Source organism: Marmota monax, unplaced genomic scaffold (assembly GCF_021218885.2).
Source record: "Marmota monax isolate L192 unplaced genomic scaffold, Marmota_monax_Labrador192_F-V1.1 WCK01_AAM20220418_F8-fsc00092, whole genome shotgun sequence".
In the NCBI taxonomy this organism is placed as follows: domain Eukaryota; kingdom Metazoa; phylum Chordata; class Mammalia; order Rodentia; family Sciuridae; genus Marmota; species Marmota monax.
In genome coordinates this window covers 1,082,970-1,103,275 of record NW_026692583.1, presented here as the reverse complement: position 1 = coordinate 1,103,275, position 20,306 = coordinate 1,082,970, and the positions used below count along the sequence as shown (strand labels likewise).

Sequence of the window (20,306 nt, the reverse complement as noted above, 5' to 3'; positions counted from 1 at the left end):
GGGCGTCAGCAAATGGTACCTGCTCACCTGGCAGGCACAGTGCCATAAGGTGGCAGGGCTGGGCAGCCGCTGCAAGGGTAACAGATTGCTTTTCAGGTAGATTTGTTCCGCCCTCTTAGGACTCAAAGCAGAGCACTTACCATAATTCATTCGTAGGGCTTTGAACAAATGCTCTAATCGCCATAGAGATTCAGGTTTCATTCAGTGTTACATGAGGTCATAGACTGTATACTCAGAGTCAGTGAAAGAAAAAGAAAGTCTGTTCCATTTTTTTCAGAAGGAAAATAAAACTTAAGATTCTGTGCTGAGACCTGTGTGGTGCTAGGTTTTCCGTGTGCTTTGTGGGTGCCAACAGCCCATCCCAGCTCTTCTCACCTCTTTTTGGTGTTTCTGACCAACTTTGCATTCACTGTGTGGAGTCACTGATACCACTGCTTTCTGGTTCACTTAGGCTTTTTTTCAGTAACTCTCATGAAGGGAAGCCAGCAGGTTAAGGACATCAGTAGCAACAACCAGGTGTAGACCTGGAGAAAAAAATGTTGTGCAGCTAGGGTAGGGGTCTGGGAGCTGAGGTGGCTCCCTGTTGTAAGGGTCCTTGCTAAGAGCAGTGCTCCTGTTCAGTCCTGTAGCTGCTGGAGCCCAAGGTCCACAGTGGAGGTATGAGTACACACAGCACAGGTCTCTTCTGCCTGGCTTTCTAGGTTAAATGCGGTCTTGGAAGGAATCTGTGTTAAAATGTACTTTATGCCTAGAGACTGGGGAGGCGGAGGCAGGAGAATTCCAAGTTTGAAGCTAGCCTCAATAACTTAGCATAACTGTGCCTCAACATAACAAAAAGAACTGGGGATCTAGTTCTGTGGTTAAGCAGCCCTGGGTTCAGCCCCCAGTATGAAGAAGAAAGGAAAATGTACTTCATCCCATTAGCTTTGAATCAAGAGTAACTGCCATCCTAAAAGAAAAAGCCTTCCAGATTTTGTAACATGACCCACGCAATAGGATAGAAGTCTATGCAAGTAGCTGCAGTGGTGTGCCAAATCCAGTTGTGTTTGTACCATTGCCACAGAAGTGTGCCTGGTCACACAGATTCTGCTCTTTGTAGAATTGTAAAGTTCATTTAAAGTTAAGAAAGAAAAATGAACCTGAGAAGTAGTGTCCATCTAGCCAGCTTGATACATGGCTTCCTACTCCAGCTCTCAGACCTGTAGAAACAGGTTGACATCTGATTCATGAGGAACTTGGACATGGTTACTTTAGCTTAGTATGACCTCCAGAAGTGAATGAGAGTTGATAAACAGAAGTGAAATGGAATTTTATCTTTCTTCTGGGTGATTCTAATTTTTGATACTGGGGATTGAACCCAGGGGCGCTTAACTGCTGAGCCACATCCCCAGCCTATTTTTATGTTTTATTTAGAGATAGGGTCTCACTGGGTTGCTTAAGGCCTTGCTAAATTGAGGAGGCTGGCTTTGAAATTACAATCCTCCTGTCTTAGCCTCCTGAACTGCTGGGATTATAGGCGTGAACAACCACAACTGGCCTGGGGAAATATCTTTAATATGCTTTTTACATATACAAATCAGATTTAATTTACTAATTTTATTAAATAATTTTTACAATTTTTTTATTGTTTTAAGCTTTGTGTTATAAGAAGCTCAGCAGAATGAAGAGCACTGGGACCCCTGTGTACCCACAATGTGGACTAGTGGCCGCTTACTTTAGCCTCCCACCTTCATCCCTGCTGGACCAGATCCCTATACATTCAGGCCATATGATTTCAGTCAATACCTCAAAAGATAAGGATTCTTAAAAATCCCAGCCCCAAGACCATTATCATGCCTGAATACTTTAGTAATAATTTCTTAATATCAAATACCTGGTCATTTAACACAACAGTTTTAATAAGTGCATAGTTACCAGTTGTGTGGCTGAGCTGTGATTTGTGTGCAGCTTTATTGAGGCCTATCACAAAATGCACCTGTTTCACGAATACTATGCATTGATTTTTTAGAAAGCAACTCATGCAGCCATTGACACAGTCCAGTTTCAGAACACTCTTTCCCCATAAGACCCCTCATATCCACACACAGTCAGTCTTTACTCCTGCCCCCAGTCCAGGTGCCCATTTGGTTATGCCCATTCTGGATGTGTCACATAAAGAGGATCCTGCAGCGAGTGTCCTGCTGTGCCTGGCTACTTCCACTGTTTCTCAAGTCATCCGTGTTGTCGTGTATTGGGATTGTTCCCTTTTATTGCTGAGTCATTTTCCATGGTTTAGAGATAACCTATTTCTTTTTCAATTTTTTATTGTTGGATTTTTAGGTTAGTGTGTTTTCTCTATCCTTAAGGTTGGTGTTTCTAAAAAATTTTGTTTATCAATTTTTTTTCCCCTGAAGTTAAATTTCTTTGCGGGATAATTCTAGGCCAAGGGATATTTCAGGCATTTCTTGATCAACAGTTGCCAAATCACTGTCCAAAAAAGTCAGGGCAGCTTATATTCTGGTTCAGTAATATTTGTGAGTGTATTTTCCCCCAAAACCTTGCCAGTAATATTTTATTCTAAAAATTTAGGGGCTGGCTCCATGATAGAGTACGTGCTTAGCATGCTTGAGTCCCTGAACCCCGCTCCCAAGTAAAGATGAATAAGTAAAAGAAAAAAAAAATTTACCTTTAAATTTTAGAAATTCAAAGCAAAATTTTTATCTTTTCCTCAGCTCAACCAGAATGTAAGTTCTTTTCAAAGAAAATTTGTTGGTGAGGTGAAGAGATGTGAAGAACTAGAACGAATATTGGGTAAGTGTATTTTCCATTTTTAATAACTTATGTGATGATAAGTATTATTGTAGTTGTAGATGGACAGGATGCCTTTATTTTATTTATTTAAGTGGTGCTGAGGATCAAACCCAGTGCCTCACATGTGCAATGCCACTGAGATACAGCCCAGCCCACATAATTATTTTTATGTAAGTAAACCTTGTTCATTTTAGAAAAGTTAGAAAATATAGACAAGCAGAAGGGAAGAATGAAATTGTTCATATTTTATAAGTCAGAGGTAATCACTATTATGTAGTTATGTTATTTTTCCATTCTTTTTATTATATGTCTATGAAAGTAAGGACTTACATGATAATGGGCAGGTTATTTTTTTTCAGCCTTGTCTTCTGCTTAATAGCACTCGATGTAACATCTTGATGTCTACAAACATTGAGTGACCCATCATTTTTTATGACTACATAGAATTTCTCTGTATTAACGTGCCATGATTTATTTAACCAGCACTTCATAGTTTTTTAATAACCTAATGCTGCATATATGTTAATATATTACTTAATTTAAAACCATGTTGAGATACAGGGACACAAAGAAGTGACAGGTAGCTTGTTTGATAATCCCTTTCATTTTCTCTGGGCTTCCTTTGGGAAGAGGTTAGATTAGGCCTCCCTTGCCTCTGTTCTTTTCTACCAGTGATTGAACCCAGGGGTGCTTAACCACTGAGCCACATCCCCAGCCCCACCCAACTCCCCCCTCCCTTTTTTTTGAGGGGGGGGGCACAGGGATTGAACTCAGGTACTCTACCACTGAGTTACATCCCCCACCCTATTTTGTATTTTGTTTAGAGATAGGGTCTTACTGAATAGCTTAGCACCTTACTTTTGTTGAGGCTGGCATTGAACTCTCGATCCTCCTTCCCAAACTCCTGAGCTGCTGGGTTACAGGTATGTACCACCACGACTGGTCCCAACTCTCCTTTTTAAAAATATTTTTTATTTTGAGACAGGATCTTGTTAAGTTGCTTAGGGCCTCACCAAGTTGCTGAGGCTGGTCTCAAACTTTTGATCCTCCTGCTTTAACCTCCAGAGTCTCTGGGATAATAGTCATGTGCTACCACACCTCGCTAAATTAGTGCTTTTAACTGTCACATTTCAGTAGCCCAAGGCTGCTGTTTTTATCTTTAAGATTTTAGCCAGATAGCTGGGCATGGTGGCACTTGCCTATAATCTCAGCAGTTTGGGAGGCCGAGGCAAGAGGATCATGAGTTCGAAGCCAGCCTCTCAGCAACTTAGTGAGGGCCTGAGTAACTCAGTGAGACCCTCTCTCTAAATAAAATATAAAAAATGGATGGGGATGTGGCTCAGTGGTTAAGCACCCTTGGGTTCAATTCCTGGTACCAAACAAACAGCAACAAAAAGTTAGCCTGAAATAGTCATCGAGTCAAACTGAGAGGGGAAAAGTGACAGTTGACTAAAGTACAAAACTCAATTTTAACAGTATGAACAAAAACCATGGGGCCTGGAAGAACATGACTTTTGGAATAATTTGTAGTAGCTGATTATTATTGTGGATTTTTTTCAATTGGGGATTTTAGCTTTAAGAAAAACTTTTAGTTACCTGAAATTTGTTCCTTCGTATCTTGCTTGAGGTCCTGGTGACCTGTGTTGATCCTGTACGTTAGAGTGAGACCACATGAGTCACTGGACAGGTTATAATTTGGGAATGAGGTTTTTAAAGGCAGGGCAAAGGTCATGATGCATTAGACATGTCTAGGACTTCCTGTAGCTAAACTGTTTAAAAAATATCGCAGGCTTGAAACAATAAAAAAATGAATGCTCAAGTTAATTGAGTAATAAGTTGGTTTAAACAGTTTGCATCTATCTTTAGAAACCTCTTAAACCCAAAACTTTTTTTTACTATCTTTCTGGTAACATATATTTGCTTTTTTCCTCCTTTCTCCCTTCCTTCCTCCCCTCTCCATTTCCTTCCTTTCCAAAATACCGCACCTGCTGATGAGTTTGGCGGGTATTGTGACTTCTATCCTAAGGAAAAGGCCTCTTCATGGAGTTGAAAATATGAACTAAAGAAAGCCAGTGAATTTTGGCTGGTGTTTAGTTCCACAAATCTAATTTTTAACTCAGCAGTGAGGTAGACCGAGGGCCTCAACCCATGGCAGCCAGGCTTGTGGGGAGGTGCGGAGAGCCTGCCTCTGCCCGTCTCCTGGGTGGATCTGCTGCCAGAGGTCATGACTCTCCTCCCAAGCACCCCTGCAGAGAGCCACGCTGCTGGCTCTGGGGGGACTATCACAGGCCTATCACTGCATTCTATAGGTTCAGGGCCTCAGAGGCTCCTTATTTTGGTTTGGGAAATGAAAATAATTGGGGGAACTTTAGCAAATGTTTATCCAGATTATTGTTTATTTTGCCGGTCTCTCTAGGCAGCATTATTTTGCAGATCTTTGGACAAAGTTGTAAAGAATGACTCATAGATCAGTTCGAACAGTCAAGATATTTGTACATTGGGAAGGTTGGAATTTGCAGTGTTCTGACTGAAGCGTATTTTAGTAAGTGTTTGTATCTAATTGGTTTAACCATTATTTTCACAGTGTATCTGGTGCAGGAAATTACTAGAGCTAATATACCCCTGCCTGAGGGAGAGGTCAGTCCTCCTGCACCCCCTCCAAAACAGGTTCTGGAAATGCAGGTAAGGCTCCTGAAGATGCTGTGGAGGTGTAGCGCTCCCGCTGCCTGTCACTTACTCCTATTGTCTTATGTTTTCTGCCTTTTTTCCTCAAAACTGTGGGGTGAAAATTAAAGGATAATTTTAACCCTCACTAGTACATTGTGATACATTTATTTTTATTTTTTATATTTTTAGTTGCGGATGGACACAATACTTTTATTTATTTTTATGTGGCGCTGAGGACCAGTGCCTCTCAAGTGATAGGCAAGCTCTCTGCCCCTGAGCCACAACCCCAGCCCTGTCTGTGATAAGTTTTAACTGAAGTTCAGTTTTGTTTCATGAATTTTCAGTGCTGGTGAACAGAGGCTAGGGAGAATTAGGCCATCCGCTCTGCCACGTGGTGTTTCAGGAAGTTCATGGGGGATTATCCAGGCCTGGCATGCCCCTCCTCCCACCAGTGGCCGCTGCTCTGGGCCTGTGCCCTCCCTTCTGGGCTCCCTGCCCTGGTGTTCAGAGGTGGTTGATCACTGCAGGTGGGCAGGAGACCGAATGCCCTCACCTAGATGAGTGGCTTGGGCTGGGGGATCAAACTGTCTCCTGCTGTGAATTACCTACTGAGGTTTCCGTCTGTCATTTTTTGAGCTGAGAAATAGGCCGGCTTGTCCTTGCTCTCAGAGCAGTGAGCGTGGTGCAGCTGAAGCCATTGCATCGGCAGCTGCTGGGTCTATCTGTCTGGGAGGAAGTCGTTTATCCCTTGGCACTAATGGACTTCAGAGAGAGTGACGTAGTCTGGTGGGCAGAGAGCAGTCATCTGGTTTGGCCTGTTGGGTAGGTTGGTGATGATATGATTACAAACGTATCAGTCACTATTTATAGTTTTTATAAGGTAGAGTTCAAATAATGAGTGTAGTATGTTAATGTTTGAATACAAGTTTTCATTGACTTTTTTTAAAAATATATATTTTTAGTTGTAGATGGACACAATACCTTTTATTTTTGTGTGGTCTGAGGATCAGACCCAGTTCCTCACACGTGCAAGGCCAACGCTCTACCACTGAGCCATAACCCAGCCCTTCACTGACTCTTTTTATAGATTATTTCAATAAATATGTATTGATAAGGATGCTTTGTATATAAATAATTATTAAAGAGTCATTCTCAAGAATTCTTATGTCCACTTAATTGTGCTAAGTATAGATGCATGGAAACTTTTAAGCTGAAGACTAGGAGACTGTATGTTTATGAAGGTTGACCCAAAATTGTCCTGTGTTGCATATAAAAGGAAACATAGACTTGATGTCTGGTAGTGGATAAGCAGACGGAGAAAAAGCAGAAGTGTCTGGGCCTGAGGTCGAGGAGAGGCTGACAGCCTCACCTATTGAGTCATTAGTTGAAGTACTTCATAGGAAGTACGTCAACTAATAGGAGAGAGTAAACAAGGCACCTTTAAAGTCATTGTTTCATGTCCCTGTCACATGTAGGTAAACTCTGGCTTTTAACCCCCCTGGCTTTGGTATGCTTGGGAGGGTTGCGCTGCATGGGAGCGGGGCCGTACTGCTGAGTGGTGGCTCTTAAGCTCACACATACACCTGAGTGACCGCTGTGTTCTCATAGGAGCAGTTGCAGAAGCTTGAGGTCGAACTGAGAGAAGTCACCAAGAACAAGGAGAAACTGAGGAAGAACCTGCTTGAACTGATCGAGTATACTCACATGCTGCGAGTGACTAAAACCTTCGTTAAGCGAAATGTCGAGGTAGGGAGAGGGGGGTGGAAGTATACTTCGTTTGTGAAAATCAGTTCTCCGTGAGGTTGTGGGCTTTGTCATCACTTCATCTAGATGTAAGTGATGAACTTTAATCTTGGCTTGCTTGCTTTCGATTTTGCAGTACTGGGGATGGAACCCAGGGCTGTTCACATGCTAGGCAAGTGCTCTACCACTGAGCTATGGCCCTAGCCTCCTTAGCTATATTTTTCATTTGGATTATATGACATCAAACAAAGCTTTATAGGCCTTTTCCTGTCTTGGTTGGTTTTAACAATAATAGTGCTTCTTATTTATCAAATGTTTTCCGTTTTAAAAAAAATCTTTATAATCTTGAGAAATGGTGGAGCAGAAGTTGGACTCTACAATTTAGTTTTTCTAAATTATTAAGAGTAAAGGAAGAATTGTTTAATGTACATGTCTTCAAGTGGCTTACAAATAGAGGGTGGGAAATTACCTTTTCACTTGTCAGAGCTGAGTTATGCATCTGAGTTATCTTGGGGTGTGTCATAGAAACTTACCTGGAAGCCTAACCTATGTCCTCCTGCTGAGATGCACTTGGCTCTGTGTCTTTCCAGTTTGAACCCACCTATGAGGAATTCCCGTCTCTGGAGAACGACTCTTTGCTGGACTACAGCAGCATGCAGAGGCTGGGGGCAAAGCTGGGGTAGGTGATGGCGACTGTGTGTCAAGCCCTTCTTGTAGAAGGCTCTACCACTGAGCCATAGAATGGATGAATGGGACCATTTGTTCTAAAACCTGTGACTGAGTGAAGGTGAAGGTGAAGGTCTGTTTAGGAAGACACAGTGCCCCTGTCCTGGTCGAGCTGAGCGACTCAGCTGTTATGGCTTGTAACTTATTATGATGGAAATTTCTTCCTTTGGTGTAATAGGTTGGAGATGATTAAGTTATGTTGCTCAGTGTTCCTCCTGTAAGCAGGAAGTAATTGGCCACTGAAGCATTGAGTACTGTTGGGGGAAATGTAGGGGCTAAACTGAGCTGGTTAATTTTTTTATTAATCCTGCTTTCAGGGTCTCTTTTTGCTGTTTGTTCTTTCTGCCTACTTAAACTAATAGCACCTTGTTTCCTTGTGTTGTTTGTAGTTTTATTTTTTTTTTAATGAAGATTCCTCAGTTCCTTATCTGAAGTTGTTCAGTGAGGTTTAGTCTGAGAATCCATTCCTCCAGAGAGAGTTTGTTTTTCCATTTGTTGGGTGCCTTGGAGTGTTCTACCAACCTGGAATCGTATATGTTGGTTTTTTTAGCATGGGTTTTTAAAAATTGATTATTTATTTATTTTTGGTACTGGGGATTGAACCCAGGGTCTTTAATACTGAGCTATCTCCCCAGTCCTTAGTTGAGGTTTTATTTGATACAGGGTCTCACAAAGTTGCTGAGGGTCTTGCTGAGTTGCTGAGGCTGGCTTCACACTTGGGATCTTCCTGCCTCAGCCTCCCGAGTCACTGGATTACAGTGGTGCACCACTGTTGGACTGGTTGATTTGTTTTTTTTTTGAATTTGGAAATAATGTGAACTTAAGCCACAAACCTGACTGAATTCTAAACCTTTAGGTACAAATTCCCAGGGAAAACCTTTCTCCGTTTAGAGCCAAAGCTGAAAAAATAAATTTATTTGTAGGCTCCTTTATGAGATGGATTATTTTCTAGTCCACATTCACTGAAATGTAGCCCTTTGGGCAAGAAGTCCCAGCTCTAGTGGGGATCAGGGCCATCTCCTTGCCTCATCTGGACCCAGTGCCTGTCCCTGTTTCTTGTGCTGGCATTAAACACGAGGCCATAAGGTCCTGCATCAGTATCAAGCATTTCTTTTTTTCATATATATATTTTTAGTTGTAGGTGGACACAATACCTTTATTTTATTTTTATGTGGTGCTGAGGATTGAACCCAGTGCCTCATGCATGCTAGGCAAGTGCTCACTGAGCCATGACCCCAGCCCAGTAGAATGCATCTTGACAGGTAGAACATCCTGTCTTAAGTTTTGGATTCCAAGAGTTTCCCTTTGTTGTAGGCTGAGCTATCCTTTTAAAAGGGTGTTTCAGAAATATTTTGTTGGCATTTGAGATGTTTTGCAGTTGAAGGGCTTTCAGATGGCTCTGCCTTTTTGCCAGAGACAGAGGTCTTCATCCTTTGAAGGCAGTTTGAGAACATTCATTGCTTCTAGTTGACCATGGGTCATCTTCATTGTCTCAGGTTTGTGTCTGGCCTAATTCATCAAGGAAAAGTTGATGCATTTGAAAAAATGCTATGGAGGGTCTGCAAAGGGTATACCATCGTGACCTATGCAGAACTGGATGAGTCCCTGGAAGACCCCGAAACAGTGAGTAAATGTCATGACCACCTTCTAGCAATGGCAGACCCACAGCGAGCTGGAGGTGCAGAACAAAGTGCGGGACACTCTTCATGGAGATCCCATGTTTTAGGGGTGTGAATCCCCCTTGCAGAGCTCCAGGCTTAGATCTGTCTGCCCTGTGTTGTCCTTGTGCTTCAAACTGGAGTCCTACTCTTCCTCTTGACACCTCATAGACCCCCTTTTCAGCAAACGACAGCTCTATTTTCTCAGTCTGAGTAGCCAGAAACCTTGGGGCCATTCTGACTCTTCTCATCTCTTACTCAAAACCATCCACCGATCTGGTGACCCTGCCTTTTAGATACAGGGGAGTCTGGCTACTTCTTCCCCTGCCCTGCCACCATTCTGGTCGGGTCACCTGCCACACCTTTCTCACCTCTGTGTTGGAGCAGCTTCCTCCCTTCACTCATCCTCTCACTGTCCTCCTCCAGTTTCCAGAATGGTCTCTGTCAGCTCATTTCACTCCCTATGTGGGACCCTCCAGTGGCTTCCTGCAGCATGGTGTGTGGGCCTTGTCACATCCCTGACTGCCCTGTTCCTGCTCTCACCTGTCCAGGCCCCTTCTCCTGAATGTGCGTCTGCTTACGCTCTTCCCTCTGTTTGCAGAGACCTCCCTGCCCCAGTCCCCACAGTTCACTCCCTCATCTGTCTCATTTTTGTACACTCTGGTGGAATGGCCTGGGGTGCCCCTTGCCCATCCTGTTTAGGGTTGTGCACCACACTCCTCCCTGTCTCCTCCTCAGCACTCGCCTCCCCTGGCACATGCAGCCTTTCATCATCACGCCCCTAGCTGTGGCCTGAGCCTCAGCTCCTGCTCTCCTGGTTGGGTTTTTGTGTCGAACTCACTGCTCAGGCCTTAGCGCCTATTGAAGTGCTCGGCTAATAGGTAAAATGCCTATCAGTTTTTTTTTCTGGGTTGGGGATCGCACTTTATGCACTCGAGAAGCACTCTTGCACAGAGCTGTATCCCCAGCCCTCCTGAAGCAGTTAATAGAATTCTGTAATTCTATTGAAATTCTATTCTGTAATTGAAAATCTGTAAATATGGTTTATTCTCATTATTTGCACTAATTATGTTTATTCTGTAATTGAAAATCTGTAAATATGGTTTATTCTCATTATTTGCACTAATTATGTTTAGCAAAACACCAAACTACCAAATTTGGAATTATTGCTCCTAGGGAAATTCAAGTTGAATTTCTGTGAGCCTCTGAGCCCAGCACTTCCTCGGCTGGTCAGCCTATGACTTGATTTTATTTGTTTCTCCTTGTTTAATATGTGTTCCTGATTCATTCACATTCGGCCTGTGTCCCAGAGCCCATCTCTCACAGCTTCTCTCACGTGTTTCTAGCAAGACACATCACAGCCTTCTTGTGCTTGGGAGCTTGAGTGAGCATCTTGAGTAAGCAAGATCAGTAGAAAGCACAGCAGTGGGGAAAACGAGGCAGAGAATAGACTGCAGAGGACACTTGGTTATGGTTTGAGCTGAGCTGAGAAGGCACTTGTCACCTGCTGGAGCTCCTTGGTCACGTAGGCATCAGGTCCTACCATTTTTTTTTGCTGCTCTGCAGATAAATGAAGGCGCTGCATGTGTCACTTGGGCATGTTGTAGTGAGTGGGTGAATTGGCAGTTCTGGAGTCTGCAAACCATGAGGCATGATGCCGCTGAGTGAGTGAATGGACTCTGACAGCGGGAGCTGCCACGATTCCCAGCTACATGCACAGAACTGACGGGTCTATTGCTCTTTGTAGGGAGAAGTCATAAAATGGTACGTGTTCTTGATATCCTTCTGGGGAGAGCAGATTGGCCATAAGGTCAAGAAGATATGTGATTGGTAAGAGGAAGCCCTTCATGCCATTAATTTCTTGAGGTGCAGCACCTGCTGGCTTCCCTTCACTCTCCCTCTGCAGTTCAGAGCATTTCCCTGGGCGCGCAGGCTGCTGGCTCTGCTCCATGACTCTATTGTTGTGAGGCCCAGCTCTTCAGCACCTGAACAGCAAGATCAATAGAAAGCACAGCAGTGGGGAAAACGAGGCAGAGAATAGACTACAGAGGACACTTGGTCTTCTGTCTTGCCAGGACATTACTTAAGATAATTGAAAGTAGAGATCAGGTTAATTATGATCCCAGAGGTAATTCCTGCGCACCACCCCCCCTCACCCCTGAGGGTCTCAAGGCTTCAGATCAGTTGAGGAATGAATCAAATTAATTTTTTTTGTGTGTGTTGAGGATTAAACTCACAGTCACTTTACTTCTGAGCTGCATTCATAACCCTTTTTATTTGGCTTTGAGACAGGGTCTTGCTAAGTTTTCCAGGGTCGCTAACTTTGTAGGTGTCACCACTGCACACAAAGTTTTCATACTTTGTGCCTTTCTGTTGCATTTAGCTGGAGGTCAGGCTCCCTGTCACAGCTGAGCACACAGTGTCCCTGGGGCAGTTTCTCCTCTGCCTCGTTGGGGGTTGTGGTGGAAAGGGAAGTGTGGGCTCAGAGTGGGCTGCCTGGCTCACCTCACCTGGCCCCTGTCTCACTGGGCTGAGTTGGACAAGGTGACAGCTTTGGTTTTCTCATTCATAAAAGGCAGCAGTAATTCTTTTCTGTTAAGGCTGACAGGACTCACTGAGGTAGTGCAGGTGAAAAGCATCCAATGGCACCAGCCTCCAGGACATGGAGTTGTGTCGCATGAGAAGCAGTCTGTGGCTTCTCCCTGTCACCAAGGGGACACTTAGCAAAATGCCAGACAAAACCCCACAGGACCCCCTCGTGTCCTTCCAGTGAGCATGTAAGATCCTGTGAGTTCTTTGTTTCCTGAGGGAGGGGGTAAGGCTTGGGTATTTCCTATTTACCAGTTTGGTTCTCACTAATCATATAGCTAGTAATTTTGGGGTGTCAGCTGGACAAGCTTTTTGTTGTTTTAATAAGTATATATTGTCACATTGGTTAGAAAAGCTACTTGCAGCTCAGCAGACCCTGATATCACAGGTGTCATTGCTCAGGAGAAGGCTGGAGTGAGGATTTAAGTTTCCAAAGGCAGAATGCTCAGTGTGGATTAGCATGTTAGGGTGATGTGTTGGTGTGATTGGTGTGGTGGCCACACCTGTGATCCCAGTGACTCTGAGACTGAGGAGGATCTCAAGTTTGAGGCCAGGTAGGGCAACTTAGCAAGATGCTATCTCAGAATAAAATAGACTGGAAATGTGGCTCAGCAGTAGAGCATGCTTGGGTTTAATCCTTGGTACCAAAAGAGTCAATATAATAACAAAAAATATATGAAGGTGTTGTGGGAGCAATTGCAGTTTGGGGACAGCCAGCATTTCCTAGTGTGGTCTGGGTGTCAGGGGCCCCTGGGAGAACACTGGCTCCTAAGGTCAGGGAGGCACAGATACCAAGGCCATCGCTCCTGAGCCAGACCTCACCCCACCTTTTGTCTGGTGCGTGTGCACTCCTTGGCTCTGTGTTTCCAGCCTCAGTGTTGGTGAGTCTCAGAAAGTTGGGATTGGATAGATTGGAAACATGCTTCCCAAATCCCTGGGGCAGGAGTGGAATTTGGATCCAGAGCAAGCTTGCCAAGCCTGTTCAGTTCAGCAGTGCTGTTGCGTGTCTGCGTGAGATCTTGCCCTGGCAGGCTGTGCCCACATCATTTTCCCCGAGGGCTGCTCTTCCTTCCACCCTGGAAGGGGATGTGCCTGGTGGAGATTGACCCTGGTTCTTGTGTTGGAAGTAGCTCTTCTAGTCTTGCTGACATGAAGCCATGTTTAATTCTGTCCCCTAGTTACCACTGCCACATTTACCCCTATCCAAACACTGTTGAGGAGCGAAAGGAGATTCAGGAGGGGCTGAATACTCGGATCCAGGATCTCTACACTGTGAGTAGACCTGCACCTGCCTCCTTATCTCAGGGGTGGAACATTCAACAGTCTTCGCTCTCTTTTTTTTTTTTTTAATTTTTTATTGTTGGCTGTTCAAAACATTACATAGTTCTTGATATATCATATTTCACAATTTGATTCAAGTGGGTTATGAGCTCCCATTTTTACCCCATATACAGATTGCAGAATCACATCAGTTACACATCCATTGATTTACATATTGCCATACTAGTGTCTGTTGTATTCTGCTGCCTTTCCTATCCTCTACTATCCCCCCTTCGCTCTCTTTTAACATGAAATAAGGAAGGCAGATTAGGAGATGGGAATGTCCCTTTGTTCAGGGATGTTCCTTTCTAGCAGCCTGTTAGAAACCTACAGAGTAATTTTGGGACTTTCAAAAAAGATTCTGTGGTCATCTTTGATACATCGAATGGGCATCCTTGACCACAAATGACAGGCAGGCTTCACTGAGGTCTGGGTGTCATTTTACCTGCACTGTTTAACGTTGAGTTTCTTCCGATGTCAGCGAGGGCCCTGAGCAGGTGGCAAGAAGCAGAGTCAGACTCGCTTAAGCAAAAGGGAATTTCTTGGCAGAAGGGAGGGATGGGAATCCGGGGCTTCCAGTGCTGGGAGGCTGGGCGGGAGTCCAGGAGGCCATCAGGGCCCAGCCAGCTGTCACACTGCCACAGTGAGGACACCACCTTCCCTTTCCTGGGCCCTTGGGGTCCTTTCCCAGGAGGCAGTCAGCCTCCCAGGCTCACCATGAGCTGGTGGATGCTGCCCTGCGCCTGGGGCTGCTGCCATGGGAGATAAGTGCCTGGTGGCTCCACCGTCAGGACGAGAACTCCCCCAGGGACATTGGGGCTGGTGACAAGGACTGGACAGTGCTCACCTTGTCGAAAGCCCATGTCTGCTCTTACCCAGGTGCTTCACAAAACTGAGGATTATTTGAGGCAAGTGCTGTGTAAAGCCGCGGAGTCGGTGTACAGCAGAGTCATCCAGGTGAAGAAGATGAAAGCCATTTACCACATGCTGAACATGTGCAGCTTCGACGTGACCAACAAGTGCCTCATTGCTGAGGTCTGGTGTCCTGAGGCTGATCTGCGTGACCTGCGCCGGGCGCTAGAGGAGGGCTCGGTAAGGCTGCCTGCCCGCTGGGACCACTAGAGGCTGTTGCGGGGAGGAGATGCTCATGAAGCTGGGAAGGCCCTGACTGGACTCTTACTCTTGAGCTGCAGCTGTGGAGATCTGGCCATTCCAGGACACATGTGTATCCACGCATTCGAAGTCGCTCTTTTGAACAAATCATATATTCACATAGTTTACAAGTAAAGAGAAATACATTAAAAAGAAAAGAGCCAGGGAAGTGGCTTCCTCCTATCTGCGGCCATGCTGGCCCAGTGTGGCCCCCGAGATAGCCTTGGTTTGACTTCTGCCCTGTCTCAAGTTACTTAATCATAGATAAGCAGATATGGATGGTACGCTTTTTCTTTCCTTTTTTGCAAAAGTTGTGCTATTCATACTGTTCTTTTCACTCAATAAGACTGGCCTGTTTTTTTTTTTTTTTTTTTTTAATAACAAATACTTGATTGTATGTGTGCACCATGGTATATTTAGGTAGTTACCAAGTTATAAATACCTTGGCAGTGACTAACACTTGACCTGGAGTTTACACATGTGCCGATCTTCCAGTGGGGAGGACTTCATGGTGGCCTGGCTGGTCGGCTGGGTGGTGGTGCCAGCTGCCGCGATTCTCGTCCCACCAGTTGGGCCAGCACCTTCTGAGCTCAGGAGACTTTGACTTTTTTTTTTCTTTTTGTGTATGAACTATCTATTTCCTTTGCCCTGCTGGTGTTTTTCTTACTGTTTTCTGTTGGCTCCTTTTTTTTTTAATACATTTTTTTAGTTGTAGATGGACACAATACCTTTATTTTATTTATTTTTTTATGTGGTGCCAGGGAATGAACCCAGTGCCTCACACATGTTAGGCAAATGCTAGGCAAATGCTCTACCACTGAGCCACAACCTGGGCCCTGTTGGCTCCATTTTTTCATTACAAATCAGTAAGTGTTTCAGAAGAATTGTAAACACTGAAGGAAAATACTACATATATGATTTTATTATAATGTTGGCATTTTGGTTGATTCTTGTCCATTTTTCACTTCCTCTTTCTTGACCATTTCTAAGAGACAGAGCCCTGAATTTCAGTTTTGCACTGGTAGCTCTGGGTGGCCTCCTCCTTCTGTATGTCTCACCCAGCTCCTTGTTCACCTGCTTCCTCTCTGCGCCCGCTCTTTCTCCTGGAAGACCCCAGCCCCAGAGGCTTCTTGCAGCCCCTGGTCCTGCTGTCCTTGTACCTCTTGAATGGGGGGATTCTTACTTCACCCTAACCACTCAGGGAGTTTTCCCAGAGTGCAAGCCAAAATGTGTTGAATAGCAGTAATTTTTTCTTGGATAGTGATGTCTTCCTTTTTCTCTTTTTGCACAAAAGAGAGAGAGTGGTGCTACCATACTCTCATTTATGAACACGATCCCCACAAAAGAAACACCCCCAACCCTAATCCGGACCAACAGATTCACCGAGGGATTTCAGAACATCGTGGATGCTTATGGCGTTGGGAGCTACAGGGAAGTGAATCCAGGTAGGATGTTGGCATATGTCAGTCCTCGTGTCTCAGGTCACTTCTGTGTCTGGAGGTAGCAGGATGTAATTGTGTTGGGAGGATCCCATTGCTGCTCTATGGTCCCCCTGGTGTAAGGTTTTGTGCGCAACCTCTCTGTCCCTGCCTGGGGCACCTGGGCAGGCTGCCTCGCTACCTGCTGGGCTCCGCAGCTGTGTGTTTGCTCTGACAAAACCTCTCTCGATCTCCTCCTCCTCCGCAGCTCTCTTCACCATCATTACATTCCCGTTTTTGTTTGCTGTGATGTTCGGAGACCTTGGCCACGGCTTTGTGATGTTCTTATTTGCCCTCTTATTGGTGATAAATGAAAATCGTCCCGGACTGAACCAGTCACAGGAGGTAATTCCGTGTCACCAGCTCCTTCTGCAGGGGAGCTCCTGTCTTGTATTTTGTCTGACTTGGGCTTTCTCCAGAGCGTTAGCTTGGGTGGTGTCTGTGTCACCTCTGAGTGACAGGGATGTCTGTTATGCTAGGTGGTTTTCTGAGAAGCCCTGGGAGAAGTGGCGGGAACCTGCCAGCATTCATGTTTGTCCTGTGAACACGTTTTCCTGCGGGTTCTGTTTTGATGGGTGCTTTGCCTTCACAGATCTTGAGGATGTTTTTCAATGGCCGATACATCCTCCTGCTCATGGGGCTGTTCTCAGTGTACACAGGCCTCATCTACAACGACTGCTTCTCCAAGTCACTCAACATCTTTGGCTCTCGGTGGAACGTGTCTGCCATGTACAGCTCCAGTCACACTCAGCAGGAGCACGAGAAGCTGGTGCTGTGGAAGTGAGTGCAGGGCCAGGGTGGGCGGGAGCTCACAGGCCCTCTGGCACCGCTCCGACCCGCTCCCTCTGCTCCTCTGCTTCCTTTGCTTGTGTTACAGCGACAGCGTCGTGAGGCACAGCAGGGTGTTGCAGTTGGACCCAGCCATTCCTGGAGTGTTCCGAGGCCCTTATCCTTTTGGGATTGACCCAGTGAGTGTGCTCCATTGTCTCCATTGCTCTGTTTCCCGCTCCTTGTAACTGGCACAGCCTTTTCCAGACTGTTTGGTCCAGTTCTCAGGCTCATAAGTGAGGGAGGTACTGTGGGTGGCAGCAACCTGGCCATTGGTGGCCCCTCGTGCAGCACTTGGCGTTAATGAAGCGGGAGTGGTGGTACTCCACCTGGGAGGCCTCATCAGTGTGGAAGAGGGCTATGTGGTCCAGCCTCTCCTGTTCTAGAGAAAGTGACACTTGAGGAGCCAGGAATGTAGGCTGCTTCTTGAATCCCTTCTTTGTTTATATGAATTATCATTTACCCTTTGATATTGAAATAAAATGCAGTCAAGTAGCTAGAAGGAGCTTAAGGCCATGTGGTACCTGTTGGAGTGGCTATTTGAAGTGGGAGAAGTGTTTGTAAAGGGGAGTGAAGAAGTTGTCCCAGATGCCAGGGCTCCCTTACCCCAACCCCACAAGGGGGCCTGGCTGGCTTAGGATCACAGGGTATACAAGGCAGGTCCCCTACCTCACTTTATCTTCCAGAGAAGTCTTAGGAACCATCCCGGGGTTGGTTCAGAGGGGCAGGTGTGACTATGGACAATAGTGAGCCAGCCAAATAGAATGGAAAATTCGGGTGTGCTGTCATCTGCACTCTCCAAGTTCCTAGTATCTTGTCTCCTTCTTTTTTTTGGTACTGGGTATTGAACCCAGGGATACTTAGCCACTGAGCCACATCCCCAGCCCTTTTTATATTTTATTTAGAGACAGAGTCTCGCTAGGTTGCTTAGAGCCTCACTAAGTTTCTGAGGCTGTCTTTGAAATTACAGTCCTCCTGTTTCAGCCTCCTGAGCTGCTGGGATTACAGATGTACGCCACCTCACCCAGCTCCTTTATTCTTATCTCTAAACATTCATATGATTTAATGCCGTGTCTTAAATCTATGTAATTGGAAACACGAAACACTTTTATGGCAGTTTAAGATAGAGCCATTTGCAGCCAGATTCACTAGTACTCTGCGGCCTTCCTTTCAGGAAAGAAATGTTTCTGCATAAAGGAACCAAGGAATACAATTTGGGTGTTTGGGCCAGAGGGGAAGATTGGGGCATGGTTTTGTTGTCATTATTTTAATTTTAAAATCAGGCATGACCTTCCCAGTTCCTGTAAACATGTGGGTGGCTCCTACAACGCCTGCCCGTGAGTCCTTGCTATCCACCTAGGGCCTCATCATGGCTTCTCCAGGAAGATGTGAAGAAGCACATGTGTTCTAGTTCCCAGCCTCAACCAGGAGGTGGTTCTCACCAGCTTTGTGTTAGCTAACATACAAAGTCTGACCTGGGGCTGGGGCGTGGCTCAGTGGCAGAGCACTTGCCTGATATGTGAGGTCCTGGGTTCTGTCCCGAGCACTGCAGGTGGGGGAAAAAAAGACTGTGCTTTTGGCCTGGTTGTGGCACCCCCGTGTCGTTCCCTGGGCTGCTGGCTTTGCTTTGTCTCCTGCCCTTCCCAATGGGATGGATATATTTAAATCAGTAAGATTGACTGGTCCCCTGGTTATTGTACCCTTTTCCTTCTAAACTATTATTTTAACTTAAATAGAATGATTGTGTTTTCATCTTAATTTCCCAATCCTCTTGAAGGGATACTGTGGGAATTAATTTTCAGAGAGGAGGAGAACTAGTCACTGAGTGGGGACCTGTGGGGCTTGGGTCATGGCTGCCAGGGAGCTCAGTCCTGGTGCTCTGATCTCAGCACTCAGCTCAGCCCGGGAAGCTCAGTCACCACCTGGAGTCTGCCCCAGCCCCTCGGCCTAGGCACAGGCCGGCCACCTGCTGTATTTCTGCTTTTATTTTATTTTTTGAAGTTATATTATTACAAAATGCACAGGTAATGGACTTGTAAAACATGTCAGTGAAAACATGTCAGTGAACACGTTGTAACGCATGCGTGTGCATCCCTTGCCTGGGTGAGAGTGGCCTGTGCCCCAGGGCTGTGACAATCCTGCCAGAGGGAGCTGTGCTTCTGCACCTCGGGGTGGTCCCTTGCTTTTCTTTCTGATTACTTCAGGAACCTGTGTCATTGTACTTGGTGATTTTTGAATTGTATGTTTTTTCACTTTTTGGTACTGGGAACGGAACCCAGGGGGCCTTAACCACTGAGCCTTTTTATTTTTTATTTTGAGACAGGGTCTCCCCAACTTGCTGAGACTGACCTTGAACTTGCTATCTTCCTGCCTCAGTCTCCTGAGTTGCTGGGATTATAGACCTGTGCCACCACACATGGCTTGGGTTTCATTTTGATGGGATTGTTTTCTGACAGTCTGTGGCCCTGGCTTGAGAAAATCAGTGGTTCCTAGGTAGAAAGCATCAAGAGAAAAGTCAGAATGCTGTTCTATGTAAATTGAGAGCTGCCTCTCCATTTAAGAGAGGAACTTTCAAACATTACCTTTTCAAGGAGGTTAAAGGTTTCTTTCTTTTTTGTTTGGTCTTCAGATTTGGAACTTGGCAACCAATCGCCTCACTTTCCTAAATTCTTTCAAAATGAAAATGTCTGTGATTTTAGGAATTATTCACATGACTTTTGGTGTCACTCTGGGAATATTTAACCACTTGTAAGTATAGATCGTTTTAAAGCTATGTTTATATGCCAAGTTTATAAGCCCTCTTAACCTTGCTTCTTCTAGTAGGCTCTTTGGATTGAATAAAGGGCAGCCCAGTGTGCTCTGTATTAGATATTACATGAGTATGTTTTCAAAATTTTTTTGTTATTGGTTGTTCAAAACATTACAAAGCTCTTGACATATCATATTTCATACAATAGATTCAAGTGGGTTATGAACTCCCATAAAAATTTTTTTAAATATGTTTTTTTAGTTGTGATGGACACAATACCTTTATTTTGTTTTATTTGTTTTTGTGTGATGCTGAGGTTTAAAACCAGCACCTCATGCATGCAAGGCAAGCCCCGTACCTCTGAGCCCCAGCCTTGGCCTGTACAAGTCTGTTCTGATCACTTAGATTTTGTGGGCATGGGTTGGTTCATCCAGCATGTGTTTGTTGAGTGCATACCTGTGCCCGGCACTGTTTTAGGCACAGGGGACTCCGCGTACAGGAGAGCACAGGAGAAAAAGCCCTTGCCTTGATGGAGCTTCTGCTCAAGTGGAGACATTTGCCATGTAAATTCAAGTCAGGGATGAATTTTGTCATATTCCTTTTTTA

General features: G+C 45.1%; 1 protein-coding gene across 3 annotated transcripts in view; it reads left to right on the top strand.

Annotated features, from left to right (window-relative positions):
* Atp6v0a2 (ATPase H+ transporting V0 subunit a2) overlaps window positions 1-20,306 on the top strand; it is a 34,131-nt gene that overhangs the window by 1,422 nt on the left and 12,403 nt on the right. For 2 of the 3 annotated variants that reach the window (XM_046446025.2, XM_058579787.1), the window contains exons 2-14: window positions 2,712-2,790; window positions 5,375-5,472; window positions 7,066-7,203; window positions 7,791-7,879; window positions 9,423-9,549; window positions 11,332-11,414; window positions 13,352-13,445; window positions 14,373-14,585; window positions 15,940-16,090; window positions 16,332-16,468; window positions 16,716-16,903; window positions 17,001-17,091; window positions 19,581-19,699. In XM_046446025.2, coding sequence (XP_046301981.1) covers window positions 2,712-2,790; window positions 5,375-5,472; window positions 7,066-7,203; window positions 7,791-7,879; window positions 9,423-9,549; window positions 11,332-11,414; window positions 13,352-13,445; window positions 14,373-14,585; window positions 15,940-16,090; window positions 16,332-16,468; window positions 16,716-16,903; window positions 17,001-17,091; window positions 19,581-19,699 — 1,607 coding nt within the window. The remainder of the gene's footprint in view (window positions 1-2,711; window positions 2,791-5,374; window positions 5,473-7,065; window positions 7,204-7,790; window positions 7,880-9,422; window positions 9,550-11,331; window positions 11,415-13,351; window positions 13,446-14,372; window positions 14,586-15,939; window positions 16,091-16,331; window positions 16,469-16,715; window positions 16,904-17,000; window positions 17,092-19,580; window positions 19,700-20,306) is intronic. The other variant, XM_058579788.1, reaches the window with a different exon arrangement.